Source organism: Mirounga angustirostris, unplaced genomic scaffold, assembly GCF_029215605.1.
Source record: "Mirounga angustirostris isolate CCGP_5_RB_7025 unplaced genomic scaffold, mMirAng1.0.hap1 SCAF_4, whole genome shotgun sequence".
Taxonomy (NCBI): domain Eukaryota; kingdom Metazoa; phylum Chordata; class Mammalia; order Carnivora; family Phocidae; genus Mirounga; species Mirounga angustirostris.
In genome coordinates this window covers 178379066-178406878 of record NW_026991712.1, presented here as the reverse complement: position 1 = coordinate 178406878, position 27813 = coordinate 178379066, and the positions used below count along the sequence as shown (strand labels likewise).

The 27813-nt window shown below is 40.1% G+C and overlaps 1 protein-coding gene across 1 annotated transcript in view; it reads right to left on the bottom strand.

The window, feature by feature from the left end:
* The window catches only part of FBXO42 (F-box protein 42), a 100618-nt gene that overhangs the window by 34881 nt on the left and 37924 nt on the right, over positions 1-27813 (bottom strand). Inside the window, exons 2-3 of the mRNA XM_045898610.3 lie at positions 10306-10573; positions 6846-6962 (exon numbers count right to left, since the gene is read on the bottom strand). Of these exons, the coding sequence (XP_045754566.1) occupies positions 6846-6962; positions 10306-10555 (367 nt within the window). The 5' untranslated portion in view covers positions 10556-10573. The remainder of the gene's footprint in view (positions 1-6845; positions 6963-10305; positions 10574-27813) is intronic.

Sequence of the window (27813 nt, the reverse complement as noted above, 5' to 3'; positions counted from 1 at the left end):
ACAGCCCAAACTCTGCAAAACTAGCAGGACTGAAATGACAAGTTTCACACACACTGTATTCTCAATGCCTATTAGTTAATTAGCAACGAAGCTTGGAGAGGAAGGGAGTCAATTCAAGCAGCTATGTTTAGAACTCAGATATAATGGAATGAGAAAATAGCCATCATAATAATACACTCAAATATTTTAAGCATCCTATTAAACTTTTGTTTATTGTCTATTTTTATTTAAGACACCTACATGTTGGTATGGGTGGGGGTGGGGAGACCCAACAAGTTCAATGGGCCTTTTAGAAAAAACTAAGAATTTAAGCAAATGCCAGTGCTCAAGTAGTCATTTCCCTTTTACCAACGTTCTCCACCCAAACAGCACATTTTCTTTTCAGAACATCTAGACCACTGGAATATGCCATACAAAAGATATAGTTCACAGTACAGTATGAATATTCTGCTAAGAAGTAACGTTAAGAATGTTTATTCTAATTGCTAAATCTCTTCAAATTTTCTGAAATGGTTTGATTGCTCCATGAACAACTATTGCAAGACATCTATTTCCAGTTAGTATCTAATAATCCCTACTCAAAGGCAAGTCAAATATTCACATTAACACCCAGCAAGCAAGCAGTTCTTCAGCATCCTGAACACCTGCCTACTGTAGGATAATCCTCTCTAGGGCAAGGTCTCCCAGTTGTTTCATATTTCCCATGATGCCTGGGAGTCACTCAGGAAATGTTCACTGAACTCCAACCTTTGCTCATTCAAACGTTAAATTCTCTTTTGTTTTCCACTTGTTTCCAGGGAAAGGTCCTGAGGCATTTATCCCATGCTTAAAAAGATTACGCTGTCGTGTGTCTCACGTCTACAAGCCAGGACAGATTTGATAAGGCCTGTAATTACGTAACTATGGAACAAGCAAGGCTGGTTATCCAGTTTGGGCCTGCTAGCTACTGCAAGAGCACTACTAGCATGGGTAGGAAATGACCTGACCCTATGTGCAGCCTAGACCTAAACACTAAAAGCTTGATGCCGGGGGCTCTAACAGAGCCCTACATCAATCTGGCTTCATGACTGGTCATGCACACACCCGCCAAAAAACTAGGAAAACTGGCTTCATTTTTGTCCCAGGCTTCTACACCGGAAAGAAGCTGTACTGCTCCATCTTTGTGATACTTAATTTCACAGAATTCAATAGATTTCAACTATGAACCAAGTGTTGTGAAAGGTACATGGATGTCTAAGACTTGGAACCTGCTTGTCCTCCAGTAGACAACCACTTGTTGTGACCCTATCACTTTGCAGTTTAAAATATATTTTTACAAGTGTTTCCTTGATTAAATTTCCTAGCAACCCTGTGGCATAAACAGAATTTGTTATACACTTTTTACAGATGAGAACACTGGGTTAGAAGAACCAACGAGGGGCGCCTGGCTGGCTCAGTCGGTGGAGCACGTGACTCTTGATCATGAGTTGAAGCCCTATGCTGGGGTGTAGAAATTACTCAAAAATAAAAAAATTGTTAAAGGGGCGCCTAGGTGGCTCAGTTGGTTGAACGTCTGCCTTCGGCTCAGGTCATGATCCTGGGGTCCTGGGATCGAATCCTGCATTGGGCTCTCTGCTCAGCAGGGAGTCTACTTCTCCCTCTGCCTGCAGCTCCGTCTGCTCGTGCTCCCTCCCTCTCTCTGTCAAATAAATGAAATCTTTTTTAAAAAATTTGTGAAATAAAAATAAAAAAAGAAGAGCCAAGGAACTTGCTTCTCAAGTTTAAAGTGCTTTCATATTCAGCCTCGTTGAAAGACAATTATGGCGACAGACAGATGGTAATAAACAGTACAAGAAAGATGAGTGTTTTAGGGGTGTACAAGTAGAGGAAGAAAAGAGTTTAATCTCCATGGCAGAAAATCTGAGAGGAGTTTATGAAGAATGTGGCTTTTGGCTGTATCTCTGAGATGGGTGTTAGAGGATGGAACATTTTCGGAACACTTTCAGTCCATTAACAAGGGACAAACAAGTCCATGGACGAAAAAGGAATGGGAAGGAAAGGAAGAAGGCAATAGGGGCATCCAAGCAAGGCCATGAAGTACGGAAGTTTAGGGGCGCCTGAGTGGCTCAGTCAGTTAAGCATCTGCCTTCGGCTCAGGTCATGATCCCAGGGTCCTGGGATCAAGCCCCACGTCGGGCTCTCTGCTCCAGGGGGAGCCTGCTTCTCCCTCTCCCTCCCACTCCCCCTGCTTGTACTCTCTCTCTCTCTGTCAAATAAATAAGATCTTTTTTAAATAAAGATTTATTTATTTATTTGATAGAAAGAGACACAGCAAGACAGGGAACACAAGCAGGGGGAGTGGGAGAGGGAGAAGCAGGCTTCTCACTGAGCAGGGAGACCGATGCGGGGCTTGATCTCAGGACCCTGGGATCATGACCTTAACCGAAGACAGATGCTTAACGACTAAGCTACCCAGGCGCCCCTAAAATTTTTTAAAAATTAAAAAAAAAAAAGTAAGGAAGTTTTAAGACATAACGAGGAGTCTCATGTGGGTGGAGCCTAGCTATGTGAGGATGCAGCAGAGATTCAAGCTGAAAGAGTATGCTGGGGCCTTGAAAGTCAGAGGGAGGGGAAAATTATGCATGCAGTGTGGAAAGATGGCGGTTTTTTGGCAGAGGAGTGACAAGACTGGTTTGAGGTTACAGACTTGCCACGGTTCCAGACACAGGCTCCTGTCATTTTAGGCAGGTCCATTCTCTTTGTGTAGGAGCATCCCATTCACTGCAGGACAGCGAACAGTCCTGGCCCTTGCCTACTAAATGCATGCAGTGCTTTCCAGTCAAGCAAATGAGCAATGAATGACCTTACATATCCAAATGCCCTACGAGGTGGCACTGTCCTCAGTTTCAGAGATGGGTGCCAACAGTGTCTAGTTCAGGTTTAGATGAAGAGAGAGAAAAAGAAGACCATTTAGAAAAAATTTAGGGAAGACGGACAATTAGCTCATAAATGTGAGTAATGGGAAAAATAAGGAAAGATAGAGAATGCAGAAATGGACGGAATCAATAAGATTTGACTTTTGTTGTTGAAGGAAAGAGAAGAACTGAGGATAAATCCAAGAATTCAAGCCTGTGTAACTGAAAGAATGATAATGCCATTAACTAAATTATGGAAAGCAGAACATCTGGGGGCAACTACCAAATACCACCAATAGCTGGCAAGATAGGAAACATCTGTGTATCTCTGGGGCAATATGAGCAAAGAGCTGGAAATGCAGACCTTGAGCTCAATGTGAGTCAGGAATAAGAAATAAAATTGGGCTCTGGGGAGAAACACACAGTAGGAAGAGAAAGGAGCTAAGAAAAGACACTGAAGGAATTCCTGGTTTTTAACCTATTCTGAAAAATGCCCATTTCCGTGTAACAGTCTTCCTTCAGTCTGCCAGTTAGCATGCAGAGAGGAAGGGAACAATGAGAGATGGGCTGAGAGGAAACGAGACACAGACACCCCCCCCTTTTTTTAAAGATTTTATTTATTTATTTGACAGAGAGAGACACAGCGAGAGAGGGAACACAAGGAGGGGGAGTGGGAGAGGGAGAAGCAGGCTTCCCGTGGAGCAGGGATCCCGATGTGGGGCTCAATCCCAGGACCCTGGGATCATGACCTGAGCGGAAGGCAGACACTTAACGACTGAGCCACCCAGGCACCCAGACATAGACCCCTTTTTAAAAAATCTATGGCACCTTTTCTTGCCTTTCAAGTGAAGATATGAAAAAATTTTAAGGTAAAAACACATATCGAAACCCACCAATCTCTGAATTTCTGTGAGCTTACTCACTGTACTTTTCCTCTCCATTTCCCCTTCAAATAACTCTATTTTGTGGTGATACTCTTTCCAAAGCTGTTAACGGAAAAACATTTTTATCTTCTCTCATTAGAAAGCTGAACTGTTACTGTGATAATTATTCACCTCTGCATACTTGCCAGTTTGGTTTCTACTTTCCCCAGATTTCCCTTACCTAGGGTTCTAAAGCTACTTGTTTCAAAAAACAATCTGAGGGGTGCCTGGGTGGCTCAGTTGGTTGAGCGACTGCCTTCGGCTCGGGTCATGATCCCGGAGTCCCGGGATCGAGTCCCGCGTCGGGCTCCCTGCTCGGCGGGGAGTCTGCTTCTCCCTCTGACCCTCCTCCCTCTCATGCTCTCTGTCTCTCGTTCTCTCTCTCGCAAATAAATAAAATCTTAAAAAAAAAAACAAAAAACAATCTGAAAACAGTCTTTGGAAACCCCGTCTCCACTTGTTATTCCAAATATCTGTAGGTAACTGAAGTTAACTCCCCCTCAACAATAAATACTGGACCTAACATGGATTCTTCTGTAATTTCATTATTCTTGGCAAGAATTCATTTACAGTCTGTACTTCTGAAAACATTCAAGACCCTTTCAAAACTATGTCTGAGGTAATAATATTGAGGAGGAGGAGGGGGAGAAGAGGAGGAGGAGGAGGAGGTGGTAGTGATGGTGGTAATAGTAGTACTAGTAGTACTAGTAGTACTAGTTGTACCAGTCTGGGTTTGGGGTATTTTTCAGTAGTGGCTGTTAATGGCCCTTTTCACTAGGTTGACGTTTGCACTAATGGTGCAAAAGCAATTCTAGGTGAAACTGCTGCAGCCTGTGTAAGACTCAAGGCAGGGATATTAAAATAAAACCAGTTCTGACTTCACAGACCTCTGAAAGGGTCTCACCGATGCCCTCCTCCCCAGAAGTCCAGGAATCACACTTTGAGATCCACTGTCTTAGGGGGTTTATAACAAGACAAGTAAAAACAGCTCCTCAAGAGAACTGAAAACACAGGAATAGTGTGGCCTGTTCCTTTGATCTATTTAGATCCGGTTCAAAGAGAACAATAAATTATAATTATGGACTGAACTCTCCTCTGGATAGGAGTACAACATATGGTCTGGGGCAGCCAGCCTCCAAGATGGCCTCTGATGGTCCTCACTTCCTGGTATTTACACTGCTGGTCAATCTCTGTGTGACCAATAGAACCAAGCAGAAAAGTCGGTATTCACTTGAGAGAGAGGCTGGAAAAGACACCATGGCTTCTGTCTTGGTGTCTGTCTCTCTCTCTCTCTCAGTTCATTCATTCTGTGGAAGCCAGCTACCAAGTAATTAGCAGCTCTATGCAGAGGTCCAAGTCCTAAAGAACGGAAGCCTCCTGCCAACAGTTACTTGAGTGGGGTTGGCAGCAGATTCCCTGGGCCCCAGTCAAGCCTTCAGGTGACTACAGCCCTGGCTGACAGACTGATTGATTGCAACCTCATCAGAGACCCTGAGCCAGAACCTCCCAGCTAAAGCACTCCGAATTCCTGACCCTCAGGAACTCTGTAAGATAAGAAATGTTGTTTTAAGCTGCTAAGTTTTGGGGTTAATTTTTATGCAACAAGAATAACCAATACACTCTCCTTCCCCTCAAGAGTTCAAAATATATACACTTATCATGATAAGCACTGGGTGATTTACAGAATCGTGGAATAACTACACTGGACACCTGAAACTAACTACTGGAATTAAAATTAGAGTTCAAAATTAGTATTAGTATCAAAGAGTATCAAAATTAGTATTCCAGACAAAAACATAGACTTAAGGGCGCCTGGGTGGCTCCGTCGTTAAGCGTCTGCCTTCAGCTCAGGTCATGGTCCCAGGGTCCTGGGATCGAGCCCCACATCAGGCTCACTGCTCAGCGGGAAGCCTGCTTCTCCCTCTCCCACTCCCCCTGCTTGTGTTCCCTCTCTTGCTGTGTCTCTCTCTCTCTCTGTAAAAATAAATAAATAAAATCTTTAAAACAAACAAACATAGGCTTAGAACAGGAAAAACTTTTCTATGAGCTAAAGAGCTGAGAGGTTTCATGAAGGAACTAGAACTTCAGCTGAGTCTTCAAGGAAAGGCAGGCTTCAGCTAAGTGGATGGGAATACTGAAGCAAGGAAGAAACCAGTATGGCAAAGTGACAGCCTGAAAGAGGAGAGCTCCTGGGAAAAGCTGGGAGATGAAGTAGTAAATCTGGACACAGATCAAATTAAAGAAGGCTCTGAATGTAACACTAAGTTTAGCTTTTATCTTGTAAGCAAAGGACAGGCACTGAAGGTTTCTGAACAGGGAAGTAATATAATTAAAGCTGTAATTATGAGAAACTTTCTAAGAGCCCCCCTCCAATGACCTTTCTTTATGCAGAACTATTAATAATATACCTTTACTGACCTAAGATATACCACATCTCATTCTGATGAAGGTATGAATCACTAATAGAATAAAATGGTGTCTACAAAAATCAATTAAAATGGAGAGTTAATTCTAGAATAATTTTTAAAACTCTAAATTACATCTAAATTGCCAGAGCATTTATAATTTTACTATTTAAATTTGTATTTTATAGTTAATACCCTTCATGTTCAAAATTTTTGTGTGACCCCAGTCAAAATCAGTATTTTCTAAACATACACTATGTTAAAATAAAGAATTATCCTAAGACTTACTGCTAAACTCTGACTACTCCAGAAGTAGGATCTCAGAAATACCCTCGTGCACTCCTTTCCTTTGTCTTCCTCTGACATGATGTCAGATGTTCAAGTCTAAGATAATACCTTGACCTCTTTGGAGCAGATACTAGAAAAATCCAAATATAAAATTATACCAAGGTGCCTACACTGCACCTAGGCTCACACTCTTCCGATTCCAATTATAAAATTAATGTAAATCCTCATTTTGCATTCTCGTCATTAAAAAGTCAAACAAAATACATGCTTCCAAAGTAATTTTTAGAAATACGACCACAGGCAGGGTGGCCTCTGCTCTCACGGTGAATACTTACTGTGTGAGAACCGCTGAGTGATCGGGGTTCCAGGGTAAGGGTACGTCCGACTCTCCCACTGAATGTGTCCTTCCTGGACAGCCTTTATGAAACCATGGTAACACTGGTGGGCTACACCTAAAGACAAAAATAACAAAGGCCTCAGCCTGGATACTTCACTTTTCAATCAAATTATTAAAACTGCATCTACTGGGGCGCCTGGGTGGCTCAGTCGTTAAGCGTCTGCCTTTGACTCAGGTCATGATCCCAGGGTCCTGGGATCGAGCCCCGCATCGGGCTCCCTGCTCTGTGGGAGGCCTGCTTCTCCCTCTCCCACTCCCCCTGCTTCTGTTCCCTCTCTTGCTGTGTCTCTCTCTGTCAAATAAATAAAATCTTAAAAAGAAAAACAAAACTGCATCTATTAACTGTCTTATCACTTTCATAAGACCTAAGTTTCTTAGTGGAACTCCAAATTTCTCTGATTTTTCATTCAAAGAAAGAGAACAGAATTTCAAAACTAGAAGATCCAATCCTTCTACATTACCAGGGTTTAGGGAGGTTAAATGTTACAAAGCTCAAGGTTACAAAATTAGCTCGCACTGTAACTGTGCTCCCCTTTACATCGTATGATGAGGCAACACATTAAAATAATTGGTAGGGGCACCTGGCTCAGGCAGTAGGGCATGCGACTCCTGATCTTGGGGTCGTGCGTTTGAGTCCTATAATGGGCGTAGAGTTTACTTAAAAAAATAACTAAATAAATAAAAATAGTATAAAATAAAACAACTGGTATTATTTACTCCAAAGCAAAGGGGCTGGGGAATAATTTAGCTTTGTGAGAAAGAGCATGGTAAAACTGTCTGGAATATAAATTACAGGCATTCATAAATATCTATGTTTAGTTAAACCATGGCAACCAAGCATATTCTATCTTAAACAAAGAGATGATAATTAGCTTACAGTGAATTATGAAATGATGAATTTACAACTAAGGAAAGCTGTTTTTAAAGGTGAGAGCTTTTACTATAATGGTGGATGCGTGTCATTATACATTTGTTCAAACCCACAGAATGTGCACCCTAATGCAAACTATGGACTTTGGGTGATGTTATGTCCATGAGGTTCATCAACTATAACAAACGGACCACTCTGGTGGGGAATGTTGATAGTAGGAGAGGCTGTGGATTTGGGGAGGACAGGGGGTATATGGGAAATCACTGAACTTTCTTCTCAATTTTGCTGTGAACCTAAAACCACTCCAAAAAATACAGTCTATTTTTTTTTTAAGTGAGAGCTTCATGTTTCTGGAACAGTCTATCTTTTTAACTCAAGAAATGATTATCTTATTTCAAAGAGCAACATTTTGAATGAAGAGAATAACAAATTATGTTACACTCTGAAAGAACATATCATTTAAAAAAAATTTTTTTTGAACGTATCATTTTTTAATTCATATCACATTAGTGGATCCTTAAATGGGATCAGAGTACTTATACATGTTTTCCAAAGACAATCACTATCTCTTGGCTGAACTCACAATTAAGGATTAAATATTAAGGGGTGCCTGGGTGGCTCAGCCATTAAGCGTCTGCCTTCAGCTCAGGTCATGATCCCGGGGTCCTGGGATCGAGCCCTGCGTCGGGCTCCCTGCTCGGCGGGAAGCCTGCTTCTCCCTCTCCCCTCCCCCTGCTTGTGTTCCCTCTCTCGCTGTGTCTCTCTCTGTCAAATAAATAAATAAAATCTTAAAAAAAAAAAGAATTAAATAAAAAAGACACAGCCACTCAGTGTGACAGCACTGCCAACTACACGTTGATGAAGAAAGTAACACAGATTTAAAAACACTGAAATGAGGTAAGGCAGCAAGGAATAAAAGACAGATACTTAATGACAGAAAAGGACGGGGGGGAAATGTCTTGGCAGTGACTTCCTTGCCCCAGAAGATTTAAGACTGTGAGTACTAGGTTAGGGCTCTTCTCCCTTAAAAAATACATATATATCAAAATAGTAAGAATGCCAAATAAAACTAAGAATAAATTCATATAGGGGCGCCTGGGTGGCTCAGTCGTTAAGCGTCTGCCTTCGGCTCAGGTCATGATCCCAGGGTCCCGGGATCGAGTCCCACATCAGGCTCCCTGCTCGGCGGGGAGCCTGCTTCTCCCTCTCCCACTCCCCCTGCTTGTGCTCTCTCTCTGTCAAAATAAATAAATAAAATCTTAAAAAAAAAAAAGTCTGCAATAGAAGCAGGCTGTTGGCACACCAGTATTACCAGTTGTAAGCAAATGACCTCACAGTAACAGGGCCCAGCAAGCAGTTTCAACACAGCTGGTCCTCAGTCTTCAGGCTGGAGTCTGAGCAATTGACAATGACCCCATGCCTCACGAGAACCACCTTGATGAAAAGATTTTAAGGCTCAGTCTGATCTAAAGGTTTTTCTGTCCTAACTCTGTTCCCTCCAGGAAAGAACAAATTGATACAACCCTTGCTTTGATCGAAGATTATTCAACTGGCCTGATCATCTTCATTTAAAAAATGGGCCCTTTCCACTTAAAATGTAATGAAGCCAAGGGGCACCTTGGTGGCACAGCCGGCTGAGTGTCCGACTCTTGGTTTCGGCTCAGGTCATGATCTTGGCGTCGTGGGATCAAGCCTTGCATCAGGGTGGAGTCTGCTTAGGACTCTCTCTGCCCCTCCCCTCCCCTCCACTCTCTCTCTCTCTAATAAATAAATAAATCTTGAAAAAAAAAGTAATGAAGCCAATTAACTATCTATTAATTAAAAATACAGCACACTTAGTAACTACAACAGTTAGCCAAAGTTGAAATCTTGATTAGAAATGATGGAAAAACAGGAGAAACTCATTTTTAAATGTAGAAGATATGCACACGGCCTGTACTCCTTGAGAAAATTAAGCAGTAAATGCTTGCACAATCCCACATTTGCCACAATTAGCTACTTTAAGAAACAAAATGATATCCTCATAAAGAACATGGACTCTAAAGCCAGACTGCCTGAATGTGAACCTTTGATCCCCCATTGACTATCTGTGTGACCTTGGGTAAATTACTTAACTATGCCTCACACTCTGTTTCTTCACCTAATCCAGAGTCTGCTGTGAGGACAGGAAAGCAGTCACTACACTGCCCGACAACAGTAAGAGGTATATTAACGTTCATTATACCGTTACTCCATATCCATTCCTACTTCTCCAGTTCAAGAATACAATTTACCAGATCAACTCTAAGAATATGCAGAAAAAGAATCTTCATTTTAAAACTGCAAGTTGGATTAAATATCACAAAATTCAAGCTGTTCATAAAACTAACCAGGATTAAGACAAAAGGAAAACGTACAGAGTTAATTGTCTCACACTAAATTTTAGAACCATAATACATTTAAGGGAGAAAGGGGAAAATAAAACTGGGAGTTCAAAAATAAATCATTAAAACAGATTTTAAATAAGCCTTTCCACTGTCCACAGTACCTTTGATAAGTCGATACCACTGTTTGCAGACAAGGGCTGCAGTTTTATGCTCCTGGTATGGTGAAAGAAAGGAGAGGATATACTCCAAAACCTCTTCTGGCAGTTCAGACATGGACCTGTTATGTCTCGTCTCCTCAGCCTCCAGCGCTGGGTGGGGCTCCTCATCCTGCTCCATTGTCCCTTCCAGCATAGCTTCTTCTTGGTCCACAGCCATGAAACTGTCATCTTCACTGTCCGAGGAGCTGGCCATGACATTCCACTCAAACAGCTACAGTGGGAAATGAACAAACATTAGTATATACTGTCAGAAGCTCTGAAACAACTCAGGTACACACATCTAAGCAGCACATGATTTCTTTTAGACCCTCAATGAAATCTGTTCCTCAGTACTTGCCCACACTAACTATGAGCCACCCCCATTTGAGAGGTAGAGTTCAAATACCAAGCCCATCCCAAATATCTAACAAATCCCTAAAGGCTTCTCATTGTATTTTTTCTCTCCACTGTAAACCAGAATGACAGCTGAGTTCTGGGATAACCATAAAACTGGAAGATTGTTCTGTAACAGCTACTCTAAGGCAAGTTTCTGACTGACAGACAGCAAAGGGGATAGCAACTAGATTCCCTTGGCATGATTCAAGACCTCAAACTTCAAAGGAAAAACAAACTGTGGGTCCTATAAAGAGTAATAAGAACACTCTGAGAATGTGGATTAAGAAAAGTTTTTCTAGCTTTTATACAAGACAATTCACTTAAGAGGAAAACAAATGTTCCAAGAATAGGCTTAACTAGCTAAAATACCATATTTATATTAGAAAGCATCAAAACAGATCCAGGGAGTAAAAAAACAATATTTATGCCCATCAATAACATAACAGATATACTGTGGTACATTCACACAATGAAATTAACACAATGGAATATAGCAAGGAACTACAGACACCCACACAGATAAATCTCTCAAACATAATACTGAGCAAAAGAATACAGAAGAGTACATACTACATGACCATGCTTATATGAGATTCACAACCAGGCAAAATTAATTCATGCTATTGCAAGTGAGTGCTGCAGGGGTGCTGGTAAAGTTGTTTCCTGACTGGGTAATGGTTACACGATGTGTTCAGTCTGTGAAAAATCCACCAAGATGAGTACTTAATGTTTAATGCACTTCTTTCTCTAAAGCTTACCAAAATAAGCCATTATCAAGTTACCTCTCGTGAAGGTAATTAATTTTAAAAAACCATTATGGATGATTTTTTTTTTTAAGATTTTATTTATTTATTTGACAGAGAGAGACACAGCGAGAGAGGGGACACAAGCAGGGGAGTGGGAGAGGGAGAAGCAGGCTTCCTGCGGAGCAGGGAGCCCGATGCGGGGCTGGATCTCAGGACCCTGGGATCATGATCTGAGCCGAAGGCAGACGCTTAACGACTGAGCCACCCAGGTGCCCCATTATGGATGATTTTTAACTTCTTTTTCTATATTCCCTAAATTTTCTAGAAAGAGCACAAAATATGTTAAAATACAAACACAGAAGCAGGCAACTCATTTATATCATTCTTCTGATGTTTCATGCAAAGCCTGCGATAAAGACAGTAAAATGAAGGGAATAGGGTGATTTATGTAAGAAGTGTATCACAGGTTCGATTCTCCAGGAAGCAAATGCTAAAAAAACAAAATTAGGAATGGAAAAAGATTTAAGGTGGGGAACTCTTGTGAGAAGAAAAAAAAAGGAAGCAGGACTGAGCAGGAGGAACAGAGCTCAACGTACCCCTGACAAAGCCTGTCCAACAGAGCTCAGGAACAAGGACAGCCAGCTCCGCTACTGGGCTCATCTATAACTGCTCTGCTCAGCCACTGGCCGGGGGCTGCTCCAAAGCTGAGGCCCCCCCTGAAGGGACTAAGGGATTTCTTCAGTTACACTCCTTACAGATGGGCGGGAAGTCCTTTCTTGAAGGGACATCTGAGTTCACGTTCTTATTTTCTAATACATCTATTCCCCTTGACCATACACACCTACCCAGATCACTCACAGGCCATTCATCTTAAAATTTCAAGCATTCCCTCTAACACTGATGAGAAGAATAAAAAATAATGGGAAGAGAAAAGTAATCTTGAAATATACTTGGGGCTTTGAGAAAGATCTGAAATGTTCCAGGGATGCCTGGCTGGCTCTCAGTAGGGCATGCAACTTTTGATCCTGGGGTTGTAAGTTCGAGCCCCACATTGGGCATAGAGATTACTTAAAATACATAGAGAGAGAGAGAGAGAGAGAGATCTGAAATGTTCCAAAAGATGAGGGGGGTGGGGAGAGCAAAGAACAGAATCTTTCCCCCCTCATTTCTACCATTCCTGTAATTTATATACAAACTATGTACGACATCTTAAAAACTGGAAGAATGATCACATAAAGGAAAATGAAAAAATGCATTAGCTCATAAAGTCGCTTCCAAGAAACTCATCTACCAAATTAGCTCATGATATTGCAATGTGTCCTAGTGAAGTGGCTGCTAGAATCTTGATGATGGTGAACAATAGGTGGCTAACTGCAAGTAGTGGAGTAGCCTAAGTCCTCCTAGCTGGGGGAGGAGGGACAGCAGAGGGAAGGAGGCAGCAATCCCCTCCATTCCCCAAAAGTAGGTTTACCGTAATTGTATTAACTTATCCTAGATAGTTACCCCCCACCTTGGGTGAGCTGTTTTTCCACATGCTTAACTCACTAAAGGAAGGCCTTTCCATTTCCAGCCCTAACTCCTACCCTGAAGAGTATTCATATAAAATATAAAACAAAAATAAAATTTTGGGGGGGCACCTGGGTGGCTCGGTCGTTAAGCGTCTGCGTTCAGCTCAGGTCATGATCCCAGGGTCCTGGGATCGAGCCCCGCATCGGGCTCCCTGCTCCGCGGGAAGCCCGCTTCTCCCTCCACTCCCCCTGCTTGTGTTCCCTCTCGTGCTCTCTCTCTCTCTCTGTCAAATAAATAAATAAAATCTTTTAAAAAATAAAAATAAATAAAAAATAAATAAAATTTTTTTTCTGGCAAAAAAAAAAAAGGTACTTTTTACTACTGGGAAGAAATTACTTCCCATATTCCCTCTTATTCTTTCCCCTATAAGTTATCATTTCTCACTTCCCAATGGCTATCTTCCCTAATTTATTGACTTTCTCATATTTTTAACCCCCACTCAGCGCTGAAATTCACTAGGGAAAAGAATCCAAAGAAACAGATTCCTTGGGGCGCCTGGGTGGCTCAGATGGTTAAGCGTCTGCCTTCAGCTCAGGTCATGATCCCAGGGTCCTGAGATCGAGCCCCACATCAGGCTCCTGGCTCAGCGGAGAGCCTGCTTCTCCCTCTCTCCCTCTGCCTCTCTCCCTGCTCATGCTCTCTCTCTCCCTCTCTGTATCTCTGTGTCTCAAGTGAATAAATAAAATCTTAAAAAAAAAAAAAGAAAGAAAAGAAACAGACTCCTTGAGTTTGGCTGCATCTTCCACATTTGAATTACACATAACATCTCAAGTACAATTGTTCCTTTACTCAAAAGCTTGACAGATTGTGAGGCTAGGGTCCTCTTCAGAACAAACTAAATCGGTAAAGGCTACAAGAGCTTATTTATAGAATACTATTTTTTCCCCAAGCAAAATAAATGTTTGGCCCAATAAAACAACTTCTTAATCCGTTCCCAAATCTTCTCAAAGTACTATTAGCAAGCAAACATAAAGGGACTCACACTTTTGTAATACCCAGTTTTAAGCAATTCTCCCATTCAACCATTTCTCTGTCCACAAAAGCATCAAACCCGACGCTCCTGAGGGCATGTTTGCGAACTTGGCCCTGAGCAAAGATGCCAAGGGATGGGATCAGATGCGATTCCTCTGTAATTACACGCCCAGGAACAACTTGCACAGTCCTTCATTTTCACTTCCATGATTACGTAATGAAATCATCACTCATATTCCCACAGGATATGGAGGCATTCTGAAACAGTTTTTGTTTTCTTCATGCCAAAAGAAGCCCTACAAAACAATTCGCATGTAATTGTTGTTAACTCACTGAATGTGGTTTTCATGAAGTCTTTTTTTTTCCCAAGATCTTTTTTTTTTTTTTTTAATTTTATTTATTTAACAGAGAGAGAGACAGTGAGAGAAGGAACACAAGCAGGGGGAGTGGGCGAAGGAGAAGCAGGCTTCCCCAGGAGCAGGGAGCCCAATGCGGGGCTCGATCCCAGTACCCTGGGATCATGACCTGAGCTGAAGGCAGCCGCTTAATGACTGAGCCACCCAGGCGCCCCTCAAGATCTTATTTCTTAAGTAATTTCTACACCCAATGTGGGGCTCAAACTTATAACCACGGGATCAAGAGTCACAGCCTCTACAGACTGAGCCAGCCAGGCGCCTCAGTTTTCCTGAAGTCTTTTTTATTTTTTTTATTTTTTAAAGTAATCTCTACACCCAATGTGGGGCTCGAACCCACAACCCCGAGATCAAGAATCACATGCTCCACTGACTGAGCCACCCAGGCACCCCATCATGAAGTCTTTAAGAGAAATCTTCCTCACCTTTCACATTTGTGTTAGACCTTCTTAGTTTCCCCAAGTTTTTGGTAGAAACCACAAACTGGTCATTTACTGGACTCTGAGCTCCCTGAGGGCAGAGACCATGTCTAGCCATCTTGTCTTGCTAGAACTAGACATACAAATGAGCACAAGGTTTATTGAAATTTCTACTCACACCACCCTTGTGCTGACTTCGCATTATTTTATACTAGAAATTACATCACCAGTACGTCCGAGAATAGCAGACCCTACCCTTATATGTCACTGGATGCTGCCAAAATATTTTATTGGTCAGAATGAACATATCTCTCTGGTTACTTGAATTTTGACCTTTTAAGGTGTACACTGGCCTGAGAGTCTGCACCAGACTCCAGAGCCATACCCAATGAACTTTTGCTGGGTCAAGATGGGTGGTACTAAAGAAACCATTTATCTGGACCAGTAGTATCACTACTATACTACACGATACTATATATACTATACTATGAGACTACATCCAACTAAATATAAATTACTTTTAAAAATCCAAATACCTTGGGGCACCTGGCTGGTCAGTTGGTAGAGCATGTGACTCTTGATCTCAGAGAGCTCAAGAGCCACCCACACTGGGCATAGAGCTTATTTAAAAAACAAAAACCCATATACCTTGCCCATCTGAAGTATAAATTAAGTTTAAGATTTTGAGACAAGGAGATTTGGCTACTGTTTCTACCTGTAACACTGTGTGACCCAGGACAGGTCACGCAGAACAACATGGGAAAACCTCTTTACTCTAAGTAATGAAAACTCCCTATCTACTTTATAAAGATTCTGTAAAGGTAGCAGATATCAGCAAACTACTCTGAACTCCTTGGAGGAAACTGATTAACTTGTGAAGAGTTAAAATCAATTCAAAGAAATTCAGGATGGGAATGAAACTACTTTGTTATCCATGTACAAATTTTTACCAGATCCTAGTACAATATTTGATTAACTGTGCCTTTGATTTCTGTACAACTAGACATCTGACAATCCTCTTGGAGTAAAAACATGTCTTTATGAAAATCAAAATACACTTCACTAAAAGGAAGTTGAAGATTTAAAATGCAATCAAGATTCTTCTTCACAAATTCAAAAAGCTAAAAAAAAAAAAAATGCAATAAGGGAACCTCTCAGTGACAGTAAGATAAAGCATTGAGACTTCACTGAAGAACATGTGGCTGGACTGAATGGAAAAGCACCCACAGTTATTCCTCAACATGAGGGCTTCTAAGGCTTCAGGAGCAAAGCAGCAACCTTGCACAGATGTCAACATGAACTCATGAAGTTACCCACCTCAGCAGCACTCATGTTAGCTAAAAGGTATTGAATATACTTTTGAAAATATAAAATACTGTTAAATGAAGACCACAATATGATTCAATCTAAGATGGTAACAAGCCTTATTAATATACCACATTATTATCATTGTACTAAGTCAAATGAAAAAGTTACAGAAAATGGTAAAATATAAATTTCTACCTTACCTCATGCATTCAACAAATATCATGGGACATTTACTATATGTGAAAATACTGTGCTTACATCCCATGGGAGTGAAAAAGAAAGAGGACATGCCGGGGCTCCTGGGTGGCTCAGTCGGTTAAGCGTCCGACTTTTGGTTTTGGCTCAGGTCATGATCTCATGGGTTGAGGATTGGGCCCTGTGTGGGCCTCCGTGCTCAGCGGGGAGTCTGCTCGAAGATTCTCTCCCTCTGCCCCTGTCCCCACTCGCACACATGTTCTCTCTTAAATAAATACATAAATCTTAAAAAAAAAAGAAAAAAGAGGATATGCCAGTATTTCCTCTCAAGGACATTAACCTGGTAAGAGCCAAAGACAAATAATGAATACTAACACAGGACAGACCTGTGGTACAAACAAGAAGCTTTAGCAATTCAGGGAAGAAGGAGATGGCTTCCAACTAGTCTGATCAGGAAATCACACAAAGGCAAGCATTTCCATGTTGAAGAATAGGTAGGATTTCAGAGAATGAAATGGGAGAAGGTGGAGGGATAAAGATCTTCAAATTACTATCTCTTGAAATGATATTCTTTGCTACTTATGGAATTACCTTTAGGACAAAGGGAAAAACTATTTTTTATTCGATGGGTGTTTTACCATTTGCACACACTACTTAATATTTTATCTACATTAACAGAAGCTCATAATCTGGAGATTCCTTAGTTCCTCACAGTCAATGTTTTGACAAAGTCTAGAAATAGAATCATTTGGCATAACTACTGTTGCTATTAGCAAACTGTGAGCTACTTTGACAAGCAAATTCAGAGAACTGTTTCTGTAAAGCATTCCAAACCTAGTAAGAGATATCAGCTGCGGTAAGTTTTTTTTTTAAGTGGTTAACTCATCAATGTGTTATTAAGACTCGCTTTGATGAAATTGAAAAATATTTTGCCAAACTACCCACTTAGTATACTTTTATCTTTACAATGACTGATACTAAATGAAAGCACTTTATGACTTTTCTAGAGCCATCCATATTCATACGTAGAAGCCAAAGGATTTGTTATTACTAAGTATTTGGTCAAGAAAAATGTGCTGGTTTCATATCATGAACGGAAATACTCTAGGTTCTGAAAATTCCATATGGAGGAACTACACATTCTAGGTTCAACAAAATGTTTCATTTCGTATAAAGAATACAACAGAACTTTAATACCCAAATTTATATTTTGGTGAGAGCTTGAATTTTTAGATTTTAAGAAAAGACAGTGATAATGTACAAAGTACAGAATAATTAGGATTGCAATAATTTAACATATAACAGTAATTGTATTTTATTTATTTATTTATTTATTTTAAAGATTTTATTTATTTATTCATGAGAGACAGAGAGAGAGAGGCAGAGGGAGAAGCAGGCTCCCAAGGAGCAGGGAACCCGATATGGGACTCGATCCCAGGACCCTGGGATCATGACCTGAGCCGAAGGCAGACGCTTAACCATCTGAGCCACTCAGGCGCCCTATAACAGTAATTTTAAACAAAAGGCTTTCATTTGAAGTACAGTATGAATCAGAGGAGTTAGAGGAGAAAAAAGGTGCATTAAAGGGTACATTATTCTGGGTTTGGAAATTTTTTCCCCTCTCAAAAATAATTATTTAAGGGCGCCTGGGTGGCTCAGTTGGTTAAGCATCTGCCTTCAGCTCAGGTCATGATTCTGGGGCCCTGGGATTGAGTCCCACATTGGACTCCCTGCTCCACAGGGAGCCTGCCTCTCCTCTCCCTCTCTCTCTGTCTCTCATGAATAAATAAAATCTTCAAAAAATAATTATTTAAGAAAGAAAAATGCAAAAGGAGCAAATACTCATACCGTAACGGTAGTAAACTATATTAACTCAAAACTGGCTGCATCAGACTACATAAATGCTCAGAACATACCTACCTCTCCCTCTGCGCTCCCACAATACTAAGTACTGCCTGCAGTGCTGGGAATTACTACACTGCAATTGTCTGTCTGCCTCCTCCTCTCCCCTTAGGGCACAAAAGAAAATTGTTTTCTGTATCCATATAAGAGCTCAGCAAAAGGCTATTGAATGAATAAACAAATACAACTTTATGAATTAATTTTAGAGTCAACGACAAAATCTAAATGTTAATTCCTACATATTCTAATGAAAAAACTTCATATCAAAAAGTAAAATAAAAAAAACAATAAGAAGAAAGTTCAGGGGGCGCCTGGGTGGCTCAGTCGTTGAGCGTCTGCCTTCAGCTCAGGTCATGATCACAGGGTCCTGGGATCAAGCCCCGCATCGGGCTCCCTGCTCCGCGGGAAGCCTGCTTCTCCCTCTCCCACTCCCCCTGCTTGTGTTCCCTCTCTCGCTGTGTCTCTCTGTCAAATAAATAAATAAAATCTTTAAAAAAAAAAAAAAAAGAAGAAGAAAGTTCAGATGGCTAAAGACTAATAAAACTAGAGGGTGGAGGGTAAAAACAGGCACGAAGAAGTGGGAATTTTTATTCTTTTTTTTTTTTTTAAGATTTTATTTATTTATTTGTCAGAGAGAGAGAGCACAAGCAGGGGGAGCAGCATGCAGAGAAGGCAGAGGGAAAAGGAGACTCCCCACTGAGCAAGGAGCCTGATGTGGGACTCGATTCCAGGACGCTGGGATCATGACCCAAGCTGAAGGCAGACGCTTAAACAACTGAGCCACCCAGGCATCCTGGGAATTTTTATTCTTAAATTAAAAATGTACAGTATCTAAACAAATCATTACTATTTTTATTTTTTTTAAGATTTTATTTATTTGAGAGAGACAGAGAGAGAGAGATCACAAGCAGGGAGGAAGGGTAGAGGGAGAAGCAGACTCCTGCTGAGCAATGAGCCCGATGTGGGACTTGATCCCAGAACCCTGGGATCATGACCTGAGCCGAAGGCAGACACTTAACCGACTGAGCCACCCAGGCACCCAAATCATTACTACTTTTTAAGATGTTCAGATTTTTCTGCCATTATGCACCTTTCTTCTGACAACAAGAGAGGAGTATGCAAAAACCACTGCAGGCCAGGATTCTCTTAGCCTTTTGTGGAGAGATTCTATCACAATGGTTCCCAGACTTATGAATTTCACAGATCAGCAATTTTTTTTAGACTGACATAGGGTCAACAAATTTTTATTTTCCCAAGTAAGGACAAGGAAAAAAAAGACACCACAGACACAAATCCTACCATCTAAATACCATAGCTTCATAAAGGAGATTTAAAAATCTGAACAAGGTAGAAGATCATAATCTTTCAATAAAAGCTTTCCCCTCCAAGAAAGAAAATCTTACACACACACACATGCACACACCATCAAGACAATGAGGGTGAACAAGTATTTTTGGGAACCACTACTGTGTCATGGTATTTCATTTTAACACTTTGCTTTATGGAAAAAAAAAATCCCATAATTAAAATAAGTCTAATCTGAATTTTATTTTTTTATTAATAAAAATTTTAGTTTTAATTCCAGTATAGTTAACATACAATGTCATCTTAGTTTCAGGTATATAATACAGTGACTCAACAATTCTATACATTACTCGGTGCTCATCATGGTAAGTGTACTCTTTAATCCTCATCACCTATTTCCCCCATCCCCCAACCCACCTCCCCTCTGGTAACCATCAGTTTGTTCTCTACAGTTAAGACTTTGTTTTTTGGGCACATGGGTGGCTCAGTTGGTTAAGCGACTGCCTTTGGCTGAGGTCATGATCCTGGAATCCCTGGATCAAGTCCCACATCCGGCTGCCTGCTCAGCAGGGAGTCTGCTTCTCCCTCTGACCCTCCCCGCTCATGTGCTCTCTCTCTTTCTCTCTCTCAAATAAATAAAATCTTTAAAAAAAAAAAAAAAAAAAAAGACTCTGGGGCGCCTGGGTGGCTCAGATAGTTGGGCGTCTGCCTTTGGCTCAGGTCATGATTCTGGGGTCCTGGGATCGAGCCCCGCCTCGGGCTCCTGGCTCGGCAGGGAGCCTGCTTCTCCCTCTCCCTCTGTCTACCCCCTGCTCATTCTCTCTCTCTCTCTCTCTGTATCTCTGTGTCTCAAATGAATAAATAAAATCTTTTTAAAAAAAAAATCTGTTTTTTGGTTTTAACCCACCTTCCCTCTGGTAACCATCAGTTTGTTCTCTACAGTTAAGACTCTGTTTTTTGGTTTGTCTCTTTTCCTTTGCTCATTTTTTAAATGCCACATGAGTGAAATCATATGGTATTTGTCCTTCTCTGATTTATTTCACTTATCATTATACTCTCTAGCTACATCCATGTTGTTGCAAATGGCAAGATTTCACTCTTTTTAATGGCTAATATTCCATTGTATGTGTGTGCATATATATATACATGCACACTTCTTTATCCATTCTATATATTTATTTATTTATTTATTTATTTGAACACACCACATCTTCTTTATCCATTCATCTATAGATGGACACTTGGGCTGCTTCCATAATCTGGCTGTTGAAAATAATGCTGCAATAAACATAGCGGTGCATGTATCCCTTAGAATTAGTGTTCTTGTATTTTTTGGGTAAATACCCAGTAATGCGATTACTGAATAGGGCAGTTCTATTTTTAACTTTTTGAGGAACCTCCAAACTGTTCTCCAGAATGGCTGCACCAGTTTGCATTCCCATCAACAGTGTAAGAAGGTTCTTTTTTCCTTCACATCCTCACCAACACTTGTTGTTTCCTGTGTTTTTTATTTTAGCCATTCTGACAGGTGTGACGTGATAGCTCACTGTGGTTTTGATTTGCATTTCCCTGATGATGAGTGATGTCGATCATCTTTTCATATGTCTCCTGGTCATTTGTATGCCTTCTTTGGAGAAATGTCTAGTCATGTCTTCTGCCCCCTTTTTTAATTGGGTTATTTGTTTTCTGAGTGTTGAGTTGTATCAGTTCTTTATATATTTTGGATACTAACCCTTTACTGGATATGCCATTTGCAAATATCTTCTTCCATTTAGTAGGCTGCCTTTTAGTTTTGATGACTGTTTCCTTTGCTATACAGAACTTTTTATTTCGTTTTGTTTTTTAAAGATTCTCTTTATTTATTCATGAGAGACAGAAAGAGAGGCGGAGGCAAAGGCAGAAGCAGACTCCCCGCAGAGCAGGGAGCCCATGCGGGACTCGATCCCAGGGCCCTGTGTTCATGACCCATGCCAAAGGCAGACGCTTAACTGACTGAGCCACCCAGGCACCCAGAAGCTTTTTAATTTGAAGCAGTTCCTGTAGTTTATTTTTGCTTTTGTTCCCCTCACCTCAGAAGCCATATCTAGAAAGATGTTGCTTCTGTGGCTGATGTCAGAGAAATTGCTGCCTGTTCTTGGATTTTTATGATCTCAGGTCTTGCATTTAGATCCTTGATCCATTCTGAGTTCACTTGTGTGTAGTGTAAAAAAGTAGTCCAGTTTCATTCTTTTGCATGTAGATGTCCAGTTTTCCCAACATCAGTTTGTTGAAAAGATTCTTTTTCCCATTGCAATATTCTTTCCTCCTCTGTCAAAGGTTAATTTACCATATAATTGTGGGTTTATTTCTGAGTTTTTTATTCTGTTCCATTGATCTATGTGTCTATTTTTATACCAGTACCATACTGTTCTGATTGCTACAGCTTTGTAATCAAAGTATCATGTCATCTGTAAATAGGGAAAGTTTTACTTCTTCCTTACCAATTTGGGTGCCTTTTATTTATTTTTTTCTGATATCTGTGGCTAGGATTTCAGTACTATGTTGAATAAAAGTGGTGAGAGTGGACATCTTTGTCTTGTTCCTGACCTTAGGGAAAAAGCTCTCAGTTTTCCCCATTGAGTATGATGTTAGCTGTGGGTTTTTCATATAAGGCCTTTATTATGTTGAGGTGTGTTCCCTCTGAACCTACTTCATCGAGAGTTTTTTTTATCAGGAGTGGATGTTATACTTTGTCAAATGCTTTCTCTGCATCTATTGAAATGATTATATGGGGGTTTTTGGGTTGTTTTTGTTTGTTTGTTTTTTAAAGATTTTATTTATTTGACACACAGAGAAAAAGCACAAGTAGGCAGAGAGGCAAGCAGAGAGAGAGGGAGAAGCAGGCTCTCCACTGAGCAGGGAGCGGGACGCGGGGCTCGATCCCAGGACCCAGGGATCATGACCTGAGCCGAAGGCAGCCGCTTAACCGACTGAACCACACAGGCACCCCTGTTTTGTTTTTTTTCCCCTAAAGAGTCATTTATTCTAGAGAGAGTGTGTGTGCACAGGAGCATGTGCAAGCTGGGGGAGGGAGAAGGGACAAGCACACTCTGGGCTGAGCATGGAGCCCGTAGCAGGGCTCGATCCCATGACCCAAGCAGCAGCCGAGAGCCTGAAGCCCACCAAGGCACCTGTTTTTTGTTTTTAAGTAGGCTCCACTTAAAAATTCCCCAGTGCAGGGCTTGAACTCATGACACTGAGATCAAGACCTGAGCTGATATCGAGTTGGGTGCTTAACTGACTGAGCCACCCGGGTACCCCAGGATCATGTTTTTTTTCCTTTCTCGTACTGATGTGATGTATCATACAGATTGATTTATGAGTATCAAACCACTCTTGCATCCCAGGAATAAATCCCACTTGATCGTGGTGATTTTTTTTTAATACATTGTTGGATTCGGTTTGCTAGTATTTTGTTGAGGATTTTGGCATCTACGTTTATCAGAGATATTGGCCTGTAGTTCTCTTTTTTGTGGTGTATTTAACTAGTTTTGGAATCAGGGTAATGTTGGCCTCATAGAATGAATTTGGAAGTTCTCCTTCCTCTTCTATTTTTTGGAATAGTTTGAAAAGAATAGGTATGAACTCTTTTTGAAATGTGTGGTAGAATTCACCTGTGAAGCCGTCTCATCCTGGGCTTTTGATTACCGATTCAATTTCATTGCTGGTAATCGGTCTATTCAAATTTTCTTTTTCTTCCTGCTTCAGTTTTGGTAGGTTACATGTTTCTAGAAATTTATCCATTTCTTCTAGGTTGTCCAGTTTGTTGGTGAATTTTATTTATTTATTTATTTGGTGAATTTTATTTTTAACAAAACTAGCTGTTCCCAGTATGCTGGGAAACCATTTCCTAATGCTACAAAGACAGAGGGAATGATGGCTACTGGCAAGAGTACATGAAAGATGATTGCAACCTGATTTCTTTTAGAAATATCTTAGCTGCTCTTGGGGAACCTGGGTGACACAACTGATTGAGTGTCTGACTCTTGGTTTCAGCTCAGGTCCTGATCTCAGGGTTGTGAGATCAAGCTCCGTGTCCAGCTCTGCCCTCAGTACAGAGTCCACTTAAGATTCTCTCTCCCTCTCCCTCTGCCCCTCTCCACTCCCTTGTGCGTTCTCTCAAAAAAAAAAAAATAATAAATCTTAAAAAGATATCTTAGCTGCTCTTTTCATAATGCTTTTTAATTTACAATGTTTTTGTTTTTTTTTTTTTACTCATGTGCTTTCCCCACTAAATTCTTAAGGTCTTTATTTTTAATAAGATTTAACTATAGCACTTTTTTTCTTTTAAACTGCAATTGAATATATTAGTCAGATTTTATTACTGTTACTGGGAGTATTACAGGCATACCATAGTTTCAAAACTTTCCATAGAAGCTAAAGTTTTAAGCATCAGGTTCTCACACAAGATGCTATTCCGTGCTACTTTCAAACAAACAAAAAAAGAACAAGTCTAAACTTCATTCCAAAATTATGTAAGCTAGTAAACTCTTCAAGATCCAGTAGAAAGTATCAAATAATAAAGGAAATAAAGTCTCCCCTGCATTAAGGATTGACTAAAGCAATCACCACTTCATGGCTTCAGTTTTAAGAAAGGCTAACAGCTTTCTGGTTCACTTATCCATTGTCGATCTATTTCAATGGAAGGAGTAATTTTTTTTTTTAACAAATTCATTTTACTTTATACAAGTAAATACTTGTATTTATTCCTGGGATGCAAGAGTGGTTTGATACTCATAAATCAATCCGCATGATACATCACATCAGTACAAGAAAGGAAAAAAAAAATGATCCTGGGGTGCCCGGGTGGCTCATTCAGTTAAGTATTTCCTTCAGAAGGAGAAGTTCATACAAGAAGTTCAAGAATGTATTGGATTTAGCAATATTTATCAATTTAAAATGTTCAAACCCGGGGCACCTGTGTGGCTCAGTTGGTTAAGCATCCGACTCTTGGTTTCGGCTCAGGTCTTGATCTCGGGGTCATGGGATCAAGCCCCATGTCAGGCTCTGTGCTCAGCACAGAGTCTACTTGTCCCTCTCCTTCCCCCCCTGCATGTGCACGCACACTGTCTCTCTCTCTCAAATAAATAAATCAAATCTTTGGAAAAAAGTAAATAAATAAAATGTTCAAACTCTTTGACTCAGCAAATTTTAATTTTCAGGTATCTTTCCAACACAAACATCCATACACATGCACAAAGATGTATGCACAAGAGGAGGTCTGTAGTATCTTCTTTGTAATGACAATAACTTGCAACTACTTAAATGTCCATTAATAGGAAAATGGCTAGGTAAATAATGCTGAACCTAAATTACATAATTATAGCAGTTTTTAAAAATGTTGGTATTTCAATTGTGGGCGTATTTCATATACTGACATGAAGAAATCTCCAAGATAAACTACTATGCAAAAAATGCATAATACCATAAAGAATAAATCAGGGGCCCCTGGATGGCTCAGTAGGAAGAACGCGTGACTCTTGACCTTGGGGTTGTGAGTTCAAGCCTCGTGTTGGGTGTAGAGATTACTAAAAAAATAAAAAATAAAAACTTAAAAAAAATCAGTGGCTGCCAATCAGAAAATCTTGAAAGCTATTAAAATTCAGATTCCTAAGACCATTCACACCAACCAAATCAAAATCTCTGGGGCATGCACTGGAGGGGTGGGAGGGGTGGGTGGAGGCAGGGATTGGATCTCAGTCATTTTTATCTTTAACAAAGCACCCAAACAACTCTTTCACAGCCAGTCCAACAATGAACAAAAATTATATATCCACTTAGTCTCCATATATACAAATGCATAGAAAAATTACCTAGAAAGACACACATATCAAATTTGAGAGTATAATCTCTGAGGAGGGAAAGACGGAGTCTTTGCCTTTTTAAAATTAATTTTTAACAGCCAAAAATATCATATATACAAAACTGTATAGAGGTGGAACTGTAGAAAACGGTATGGTAATTCCTTAAAAAATTAATCAAAATTACCATATCTTACAATTCCATTTCTGAATATATACCCCAAAGAACTGGAAGGACAGACTGAAAGAGATTATTTGTACACCCATGTTCTCAACCGCATTGTTAACAATAGCAAAAAGGCAGAGATAATCCAAATGTCCATCAGCTGATAAATGGATAAACAAAAGGTAGTACATACGCACAATGGAATATTATTCAGCCTTAAACAGGAATGAAATTCTTACACCTGCTACAACATGGAAGAAGCCTAAAGACATTATCTTGTACATTACTGTACATTATCCTGTACTGCAGGATTCCACTTACATGAGGTACCTACAGTAGTAAATACATATAGACACAAAGCAGAATGGTGGCTGCCAGAGGCTGAGGGGAGAGGAGTACAGAGGGTTATTATTTAATGGGTATGGAATTTCAGTCAAGGAAGATGAAAACACTCTGGGATGGATAGTGGTGATAAGCAACAATGTGAATATATGCAGTGCCATTTAACCACACACTTAAAAATGATTAAAATGGTAAATTTTATGTATATTTTACCACAATTAAAAAAACTGTAGAGAACACAGATGTACAATTCAAAAGATGATAAAATGAACCACCGTGTACCCACATCCAAGTTAGGAATGCCCCCTCATTACCATCCACCTCTGACTCAACCAGAAGTAATCACTGTGCTATTTTATCACTCCCTTACTTTTCCTTATACCTTTACCACATAAGGATATGACAAAGAAATATATTGTTTAGTTGCTGGATGTAGCTGTAGTTCATTTTCACTACAATATAAAACTGTTGTACAAAGACATCACAATTTATCCATTCTACTGTTGAAAAAAATCAGTGTCCCCAATGTTTGCTCTTATGAAATAATGAGCATTTTTTAAGTTTCTGTAGATTAGGAGTTGCTTTCAAACTTTCCTGACAGCAAACACAGTAAGAAAATACATTTTATCTCACAAATCAGTTCACCTACACATACAGATACATAATTGGGAATAAGTTTCTCAAAATAATACCCTTATAATGAAGTACACAAATATTTTCTGTTGTATTTAACACTTAAGAAAACTGCTAGTCAAATGCCATTAAACTGCCTTCATTCTTACTACTGGGCTACAAGCCATAAGTTGAAGACAATGCTCTAGAATACATGTTTAGGAGTGAAATGTTTAGGAGTGAAATTGCAGGATTGCAGGATGTAGGTACAAGCGTGTACATCTCTACGAGGTAATGTCAAACTGTCTTCAAAAATCATTCCAATTTGGGCACCTGGGTGGCTCAGTTGGTTGGGCGACTGCCTTCGGCTCAGGTCATGATCCTGGAGTCCCTGGATCGAGTCCCGCATCGGGTTCCCTGCTCGGCAGGGAGCCTGCTTCTGCCTCTGACCCTCCCCCCTCTCATGTGCTCTCTCTCTCATTCTCTCTCTCTCAAATAAATAAATAAAATCTTAAAAAAAAAAAAATCATCCCAATTTATACTCCTACAGTGTATGCAACAAGTGATTTTAATTTAATTTTTTAAAGTTTATTTATCTTTAAGTAATCTCTATATCTAACATGGGGCTTGAACTCATGACCCTGAGATCGAGTCGCATGCTCTTCCGAACTGAGCCAGCCAAGTGCCCCAATTTGATTTTATTTTAAAATCATAAATGAGTTTTAAAAGTTTATCAAATGGTTTTGCTGCAGTTACTAAAATATATGGTTTTCTGTTTACTGAAGCAAATTATATTAATTGCTTTACTAATGTTAAAATAAGCTTGCATTCCTCAGATAAACTGAACTAGACCATGATTTACTGTATTTTTTATAACGCTGGATTCTGTTTGCTAACATTTGGTTTAGAATTTTTGTATCTATGTTCATGAGAGAGACATGGCCTATAATTTTTCTTTCTTGTATTGTCTATCTCTGGTTTTAGAATCAAAATTATGCTCGTTTTATAAAATGATTTGGGGACTGTTTTTTTTCCCCCCATTGTCTGGAAGAGTTTAAATAAAACAGGGAATTATCTGCTCATTGAATATTTGGCAGACATCACTTGTAAATCTATATAGGCCTAGAGTTTTCTTTGTGAGATTTTTCTGTACCCAGATTCCATTTCTTGTGTAATAGGACTACTTGAGCTTTCTGTTTTTTCTTGAGTCAATTTTGTAATTTCCTATCTTTTTCTAGAAATTTACACTTCATCTAAAACACACCAGCCAGAATCAACTACAGCTTT